The sequence below is a fragment of the Prunus avium genome, chromosome 7, assembly GCF_965620075.1.
Source record: "Prunus avium chromosome 7, drPruAviu1.hap1.1, whole genome shotgun sequence".
Lineage (NCBI taxonomy): Eukaryota > Viridiplantae > Streptophyta > Magnoliopsida > Rosales > Rosaceae > Prunus > Prunus avium.
Window position 1 is genome coordinate 23,918,489 of NC_142290.1, and position 9,408 is coordinate 23,927,896.

General features: G+C 40.1%; 1 protein-coding gene and 1 long non-coding RNA gene across 2 annotated transcripts; both read left to right on the top strand.

Moving 5' to 3' along the window:
- Window positions 1-4,463: 4,463 nt before the first annotated feature.
- On the top strand, window positions 4,464-6,242 carry LOC110761972 (glucan endo-1,3-beta-glucosidase-like). The gene is made up of 2 exons (XM_021964563.2): window positions 4,464-4,673; window positions 4,979-6,242. The coding sequence occupies exons 1-2, from the start codon at window positions 4,583-4,585 to the stop codon at window positions 5,926-5,928; spliced, it is 1,041 nt and encodes a 346-aa protein (XP_021820255.1). The 5' UTR covers window positions 4,464-4,582; the 3' UTR covers window positions 5,929-6,242.
- Window positions 6,243-7,189: 947 nt separating this feature from the next.
- LOC148293186 (uncharacterized) lies at window positions 7,190-9,408 on the top strand. Its single transcript, XR_015825699.1, has 3 exons — window positions 7,190-7,460; window positions 8,183-8,246; window positions 9,166-9,408. It is a non-coding gene; the product is annotated as an uncharacterized LOC148293186 (long non-coding RNA).

Genomic DNA, 9,408 nt, shown 5'->3' on the forward strand with positions numbered 1-9,408 from the left:
TCACTCTTTGGTGCACATAGGCCTAGGTCCTTTTGGGGAGAGGCCGTCCTCTCTGCAGCATACCTTATAAATCGGATTCCCTCCAGTATCCTCCAGTTCAAAACCCCCCTTGAAACACTCCACCACCATACCCAAATACCTCCCACCCAAAACTTGGAACCCCGCATTTTTGGTTGTGTGGTGTTTGTCCACTTACATGATCACCAACGCAGCAAATTGGATCCCCGCGCCGACAAGTGTGTTTTCATTGGTTATGCACCTCATCAAAAAGGTTACCGGTGTTATCATCCTCCTAGTCAGAAGGTTTATACTTCGATGTGTTCCGGGAACACGAGCTCTATTTTTCAAATGCACAGGAGGACACTTCTCAAATTTCCAATTTTTTCCCTTCAGCCGGTTTTCCAAATTCATTCCAGACTCAAAACGACCGGTCGCCGACCTCTAGCGACCGGTCGCCCGACGAAACCGACCGGTCGCCAGATGAAAACGACCGGTCGCAAACGACACTGCCTGAAAGCGACCAGTCGCAGGTATCTCACGACCGGTCGCCCCCCACGATAACGACTCTGCCTGAAAGCGACCGGTCGCATTCTTCTCACGACCGGTCGCCACGCGCGTCGCAACGCACGATCCCGACTCTGCCTGAAAACGACCGGTCGCCTGACCCTCACGACCGGTTGCCTGACCCTCACGATCGGTCTCTCCCCCCAGTTTTTACTGAAATTGTTCCACTTCAGTCCGATCCCAGCCATCACACTCAGGAGGAGAGAATTGAAGAGTTTATGCCTGCTCCGGAAAATTCTTCAGCTCCAGTACCACACCAATCATCTGCTGAGGACGTCATTCAGGTACCTTCTCTACCTGAAACTGATAACATTAATGAAATAACTGATTGCATTTCAGAAGGCGCAGAGCCTACATATCAGATTCCAAAAAGGAAGAATCGTGGTAAACCCCCAGTACATTACGAAGCCGATATTAATGCAAAGGGGAAATATCCCATCAACAATTATGTATCTCTCACCAGATTATCTGAGTCACGGGTACACTTTGTGAAGCAATTAGCCGAAATACCTGTTCCCAACAGTGTAACTGAAGCACTAGAAGATCAAAAATGGAAAGAAGCCATGAATGAAGAAATGCGAGCTCTCCAGAAGAATGGCACATGGGAACTCGTGCCATTACCTCATGGAAAGAAGACAGTGGGATGCAGATGGATCTATACTGTGAAACTCAAGGCAGATGGATCTGTTGAAAGATATAAAGCTAGATTGGTGGCAAAGGGATACACACAGAGACATGGGATAGACTACCAAGAAACCTTTGCCCCAGTAGCCAAAATCAAAACTATTAGAATCCTCTTGTCTCTAGCAGCAAATCTCGATTGGCCATTACATCAGTTTGATGTAAAGAATGCATTCTTACATGGAGACCTGGAAGAAGAAGTATATATGGACTTACCACCAGGATGTAACTTCACTCGTGACAAGGGAAATCAAGTTTGCAAGCTCAAAAAGTCATTGTATGGGTTAAAGCAGTCTCCCAGGGCATGGTTTGGTAGATTCACTAAATCCATGAAGTTTTTTGGATATACACAGAGTAATGCGGATCACACTTTGTTCCTGAAGCGTGATGGAAAGAAACTTACCGCACTAATTGTTTATGTGGATGATATAGTTGTGACTGGAAACGACACAGGAGAGCAATTGAAACTACAGAAGTATTTGTCTCAGGAATTTGAGATGAAGGATTTAGGTGATCTGAAGTACTTTTTTGGAATTGAAGTAGCAAGGTCCGCAAATGGTATATTTCTGTCACAGAGGAAATATGTATTGGATCTACTTGCTGAAACAGGATTGCTTGGATGTAAGCCTGCTGACACACCAATCGAGATGAATCACAAGTTGTGTGAAGACATGGATCAAGAACCAACCAATAAGGAACAGTACCAACGCCTTGTTGGAAGGTTGATATATTTAGCCCACACAAGACCAGATATTGCATATGCTGTGAGTGTGGTTAGTCAGTTTATGCATTCACCCAATGTGTCACATAGGAATGCAGTTGATCGGATCTTAAGATACTTAAAGTCAGCACTTGGGAAAGGATTAATGTTCTCAAAAAATAGAGATCTCGAAGTTGTGGGATATACAGATGCTGATTGGGCTGGCTCTATTACAGATAGACGCTCTACTTCAGGTTACTTCACGTTTGTGGGAGGTAACCTAGTCACTTGGCGGAGTAAGAAACAAAATGTAGTTTCTCGGTCTAGTGCTGAAGCAGAGTATCGAGGAATGGCTCACGGAGTTTGTGAATTACTATGGATCAGAAGATTGTTGACAGAATTGGGTTTCAAGCCAAAAAAACCAATGGAGTTACATTGTGATAACAAGTCAGCCATCGATATTGCTCATAATCCAGTTCAACATGATCGAACTAAACATGTTGAGGTGGATAGACATTTTATCAAGGAAAAAATTGAGAAGAAGATCATTCGCCTACCATTCGTAAAATCAGAAGATCAATTGGCAGATATCTTAACCAAAGCTGTTTGTGGAAGAGTATTTCATGACTCACTTACCAAGTTGGGCATTGGTGACGTATATGCACCAACTTGAGGAGGAGTGTTGAAGTGAGTCTCCTAATTAATCAAGGAGATTTATTTCCTTGATTAATTAAGGGATTTACTTTCCTATTTTATATAATTGATAAATCTTTGTATAATTAGGAGATACTTTCCTAATTCTTTCCTGTATCTAATTCCTTGTATAGCACTCTTGTAAACTCTTTATATATAACTCCTTATGGAGAAGAATAAAGAATCTGAACATATTGAAAACCCGTATTCATATTTTAGCAGGAACCTCAACTTCCTTTAGAAGGGTGAGAATGTAGAAGAAATGTGTGTGTATGGTGAATTACATGAAAACTTAAAATTGAAAACAATTTTGAGCTGTTTTCATTTTCAAGTTTTTCATTCCTAAGTTCTGCATTATTCCTCCATCCTCTCTTCCACCACCTTCCTCTATGTGCAAACACGAATATGGCATACAATAATAATATGAAGAAGTAAAGACTTCCCGATCGAGTATCCCGATTATGACGAGATAAAGACGTACAATAATAATATGAAGAGGAAAAGATTCATTTCTCCACACTTGGTAATGTATTGTGCATATGAGTGGTTTTGTGACTATTTCTTTATGAGTTTTGAAGTATTCATGATTTTCTTTAATAATTTTGTAAGTATTCATGAGTAACATACGACCCCAAATGAATCCATCTAGAAAGCCGACGAGTGTTTTAACCATTTGCTAAATGACAGCAATCATAGCCGAATTGGTGGTCATGAAGTAAGTGATACTTCTGGACTTGGACCTGGGCGGCTTGACTTAATTGCTGAGAACCACAGGTCATGCATGAAAAGATGCATTGATCGAAAGGCTAGGCGTTTCTTTTTCTCTCCTGGCTAGAGGCAAAAGCATATGTAATGTTGGGCATTCTATAATTATAATTTCTTGGATTTGTTAGGCTTATTAGTATTCCAATATCAAAACAAGAGGGCAACCGTTTGTGTTAGGCTTCTTTGGGAGTTTTTTAAGGCAAGGTTTTAACGATGTCACATTATGGCTCCTTCGCTGTAAGTGATTCTTGCTTAGAAGCTGATGTAATATTTTTCTGATTTTCTTAATGAAGTTCTACTCTTTTGATAAATTAAAATAAATAAATATAAACAAGAGGACAACCTTCAAATAATACTATTGTTCACATGATACTGAAAAGGATAGGAAATTAGACTTCAATTTCGAATTGTCTATTCAAACTTAAATTGAACTGATATAAAGACTTCAAATAATACTATTGTTCACATGATATTGAAAAGGACAGGAAAATTTCACTTCAATAATCATTATTTTAGTTGAAAGGGACAAAATGGAAAAATTGCTCTATTAATGTGCATGCTAGAAGCTCCAAATACCGTATTAAAGACGTTAACTTCTTTGTAATGTGAAGCTTACAAAGATCTTGACCAAAACATGTTCAATTAATGTGCGTGCTAGAAGCTCCAAATTATGAGGGTTATAAAAAAGACTTGGAATTAATCATAGCCAAAGTGGTGGTCAGGAAGTAAGTGATACTTCTGGACCTGGACCTGGGCGGCTTGACTTAATTGCTGAGAACCGCAAGTCATGCATGATTTTACATTAACAAGTTGCAGTAGTTAGATGTTACTAATCTCAACTAGGGCTTTAAAAAATATGGGGGTCATTAAAAAATTTGGTAAACCATTATTACAAAGAAGCTTGTTATTAATCTCAACTAGGACAAGCTTGTTATAATTTTACATTAACAAGTTGCAGTAGTTAGATGTTGTTTAATTAGTATTAATTATGTGCACTTGTTGTGGAATCTCTCCATTTCCATGGAACTTTACATCTACTTATGAGGCTGTGACTCGGTCTATAAAGAGGGGACCTCAAAAGTTTTAGAGGCAAGGCAATTGCATTTGCTTCCCAATTCTAATTAGCTATAGCTAGCTTATTTCCTTTGCTTTTCTTGCCTCTTTCTGCTTTCCACCACAATGGCTAAGTCTAATCTACTTGGCAAAATTCCTTCCATGGTTTCCTTAATGCTGCTTTTCGGTGTCCTAACTGCTACCCTTACCACAACAGGTGATCTTTCTCTCTTTCAGCCAAAAAAAAAAAATTGATATATGAGCGGAACCGGTTGTATATATATGTCGTCTATGTCTCTTGTCATATGACTGATCATATATTGAGAAAGATAGACACATAATTGTATACAACCATTGAAAATGAAACCGTTTCTTTCGTTTTGTGCAAGTTTTGAAGTTACTAGACATAGCAGAAGTGCATGCAAATTAGTTTATTTACATTGTACCTCTCTAAAAATCAAAGGCTGCATGGCCTTTTTAATTCTGAAATGTTTAAATTCTCAATCATTGAATCTGATGCAGGTGCCCAGATTGGTGTTTGTTATGGAACGCTTGGAAACAACTTACCGCCCCCACAAGAAGTTGTATCTCTCTACAACCAATACAACATCCAAAAAATGCGGCTCTATGGTCCTAACCATGATGCTCTCCAAGCCCTTAGAGGCTCCAACATTGAGGTCATGCTTGGTGTAGAAAATGAACGCCTTCAAGACATTTCTTCTAGCCAAGACAGTGCAAATAATTGGGTCCAAAACAACGTCGTAAACTATGGCGATGTCAATTTCAAGTATATTGCAGTTGGAAATGAAGTAAACGCCACAGGTCCGGAAGCACCATATGTTGGCCCTGCAATGGAAAAAATTCAAAATGCAATTTCTTCTGCAGGACTTGCAAACAAAATTAAGGTCTCCACCGCGGTTTATCCTATAATTCTCGGAGAATCCTACCCTCCATCAAAGGGTTCTTTCAGGCAAAATTATCGTCCATTTCTTGATCCTATCATTGGCTTCTTGGTAGGGAACAAATCGCCATTGCTTCTTAATGCGTATCCCTATTTTAGTTACATCCAAAGTCGTGACATTAGTCTCGATTATGCCCTTTTTAAATCTCCATCCGTAATAGTGAATGATGGTGATCTTGGGTACCAAAACCTCTTTGATGCAATTCTGGATGCAGTTTACTCAGCGTTAGAGAAGGCTAATGGCGGTTCGTTGAAAATTGTTGTATCAGAGAGTGGATGGCCCTCGGATGGTGGCGATGTCCAAGTGACGACGAAAGAGAACGCGAGAATTTACAACTCAAAATTGATTCAGCATGTGAAGGGTGGCACTCCAAAGAAACCTGGAAGCCCCATAGAAACCTACGTGTTTGCCATGTTTAATGAGAATGAGAAGACTGGGGAACCAACAGAGAAGCATTTCGGGCTCTTTTTCCCAAACAAAGAGCCTGTGTATCCCATTGATTTCAACTAAGAGTTGAAATTCTAGTGTACTCTGAGATCAGAGACACCCTTTTAAAGCAATTTAACCGTAATAAATATAGGGTTACTTGTAAACCCTAGTGAAGACAAAAAGGAAACCTTTTTGTGATTCATTAACTCATAAATGTAGATGCCATATATTTGGCCTATAAACTGAAGTATATGATTTGCCAAGTGTATTTTTTTTACATTGTCATTATTTATCTACTTCTTAAGACAAGAACATTTCTTATGATTTTTGTAAGTGTAAGCATTTTGAGATTTACTTTTGGTTTCCCTTGACAATTTTGTAATAGGACAATTATTGTATTTTCTCAAGCTCTAGCTTAGATTAAGAATTACATCTCTAGGTGTTCTTATTTGGCTGCATTATGATGGACAACAATGTGTTTGACAAAGGTAAGTTTTGCATTGCATTAACTAAATTCCTGAAAATTATGACTAGTCATCTTTCCTTCGTATGACTAGTCAACTTTTGTAATGTTAGGATTTCTCACTGTTTCCAGCTGGACCCTACCCATTTGTTTTTGTCATATTCTGCGAAATTCTTTGCTGCCTTGTACGATTCTAACTTAGGAATTTTGGTGTAAAAACCAGCGCATTCCTCATTTGGCGGCTGTGACTTTGGCAGGCAAGTTTTGGAAAGTTTCTTTGCAAACTTTCGCTTCTTCCTCAAGAGTAACCATCATATTTTTCATCTTTGAGTTTTCCAAATTGTTTCTTTTTGAAAACTACATTTGAAATATGAAAACCTCATCTTGCTAGATCAAACACTCTCTCATATATATCTAGGTCAGATTCAAGATTGATTTCTTTAAGAGTATGGTTTCTTGAAGAAATTGGTCATCTTCTGTTTGAATCCAAATTTCGTTTTTGTCTGAGTTAGAGCTAGCTAGCTGGTGCCATGGGATGAATGAGCGAAAGAAAGAGCTGCCATTGCCATGAAGGACCAAGCTGCTAGTTTTTGTAACATCCCGACCCTAAAATAAGACTATTCACTAATTAATTAATTTAAAAATGGAATTTCAAATTTTGCCCTTGAAGTGGGGGCAAAAAGGTCAATTGTTATCCGGGGAGAGTTTGGAACAATGGGTGGTATTTTTAGGAAGGTTGTACTGAGCCGAATCCGTAGACACGCGGAAGGCTCGAATAGGACTTGAAACGAAGAAGTTACGATCGAAAAATCATTAAGGGCCTAATTGAAGATTTTCAGATATTATTTTGGATTAAAATCAGATTTTCAGATTTTCATTTTCATTTTCTCATTTCTCTCTCTCTCTCCCGTGCGTCTCTTCCTCTTCGGTTTGCCCAGCCACCTCCTCACCTTCGCAGCCACCATCACCGGCCGCCACCTGAGCCAAGATCGGACCCATTCGAACCGCCACCTCCTCCTCTCTCTTCCCCGGCCAGCGCAGCCCTTGGAGCCGCCGGAATTCGCCGGAAAACGCAGAAACGTCGCTGGAAATTTCAGTAACTTTGAGGTCTTCGTTCTCCTTCAATTCTCCACCGATTCCGACGAGTGAGGTATGTTTTCTTGACTGTTTTTCGAGCTCTAGCTGCCTGTTAGATAGGTTTCCCAGAATTTTGAGAGTTTACAAGTCAAATTTCGAAGTTAGGGTTCAGCCGGATTTCAATTTGAATTTCCGGTCATTTCCGGCCACTTTTTGGCCATAGCCCAAGAACAAAAGTGACTCCAAATTAGGTGTTTTACCTAGATTAGGAGTTTGGAGCCAAGATTCTAAGATTTTCCGGTCACCTGAACAGTGACCAAGCCACCACGCGCGGCAGCGCGTGAGGCGGCGCGTGGCAGTCCGGCAGAGGTCACATTTTATCCTAAAATGATCCTTACGTTGTCACGAGCGCGTAGGAGTTTACGGATCTCAATTTGGATATCGTATGGACCTCGAACCAATTATACATAATCTGTGATTTTGGGTTTGATGTGTTTGGACCGTTGGATCAAACCCAATTTCACGTATGTTGTTCCTGGTATTCCTAGGATCGTATAGGAATTCGCGGATCGTGAATCGGAGCCCCGGATGTTCCGATTCATCAACTTAAAGTTTTGATCGTCCGGTTGACCGAGTGTCTTCCGAGACTTTTACAGCGCTTGGAACCCTTAGATTGGATCTTAGGGACGTCTCGATCCTTGAAATTGAGAGAAACCCGGGAAATTAGGATTTTACTTTAAAGTCTCATTTTTTGAAGAGTCGGATTTTTGATATCGTGTTCGTATTCTGAAATAGGTATTCCGACTACACCTACACAGCAGGCAGGAACCTCTCAGGGTTACGCAGCGTGGGACTACTTGTGAGTGGATTTTGTTTTCAAGTAAATAGCATGGTTTTATAATGAAATTTCTGTGCATGAAGATTTAAATGGTTTTATGCAAACCCATCCTTTCGTATCCATTTATTCACATGTTGAATATGTTATGTTATAAAGTTATTTGCAATTTATATGGGTTTTGACATAATAAGTATCTTGAAGCATATAAGTATATTATTGGGAAAGTGTTGGCTTGTTGAAATTGTGTGAGGTACTTTGGGGTGTTGTGAGATGAGGAAAAGTATGAGTTTAGAATGTTAGTTTGGAGTGCTGTAAGCACTACCCTGTGTACCTCCCCTGATTTGGATTGTGGATATGGAATTGTGAGATACTTGGAAATGTCGGAACCCGGGGCATACCTTAACGGGGTGCCGCTGTAGACCCTTAATTGGGTAGTCTGAACTGTTTACAGGCGTACGGGTCTTGATTCTTCGTCCGTACGTGCTGGCTGAGAGTTAGTCCCCCAGTTGGATGGCTCGTCCCTAGCCACATAGTCCGTTTGAGGGCTGATAATTGTGAGCTAGTCAACAATCCCCTGTTGGATTGTTTCCCCGGTACAATTAGGTGTGTTATATATATATAGAGAATATCTCTCATATTATAGCTATTCCTTTGTTGTTGTTTCTGAGTGAGGATACTTCCCCGCTCGTCGTGCCGGTGGGCACGGGTTTCGAGAGTTTGATTTGAGATTTGTAAGGAAAGGTTTGGGTGGGTTAATTTGTAAGTTTCACTGGATTTCGGATTTAGCTCGGGTTTGAGCAAGTTATTTATATATGTATATGATGGATTTAATGCATTGTTTTCATGCATGGTTTTCTAACAGTGGGGTTATATTACTTTGGTTTAAATGAAACTAAATTTTGTTTTGTCCACTCACAATTTTCTGTTTTGCGCCCCACAGCCAGTAGTTGACTGGAACGAGCTGGAGTGCCATGTTTTGTGCCCCTGCTATCACGAGCCGCAGTACTTGAGCTTTCTTGGAGCCTCAGTGTTATGTAAATACGTAAAACTTCATTTTTGCTAGTTTGTTGTACTCTGTAGACTTGCTCTGTTATCGCCTGTTAGGATTTGGTATTTTGAGGCCGTAGGCCATGTTCTATTACACTATACTTTGTGTAATGCATGCTTGCTGTTGGGTTGTAAA

Coding starts and splice junctions, on each gene's coding strand:
- LOC110761972 (XM_021964563.2), top strand. CDS start 4,583: ATGGCTAAGTCTAATCTACTTGGCAAAATTCCTTCCATGGTTTCCTTA. Junction 4,674..4,978: donor TGCTACCCTTACCACAACAG/GTGATCTTTCTC, acceptor AATCTGATGCAG/GTGCCCAGATTGGTGTTTGT.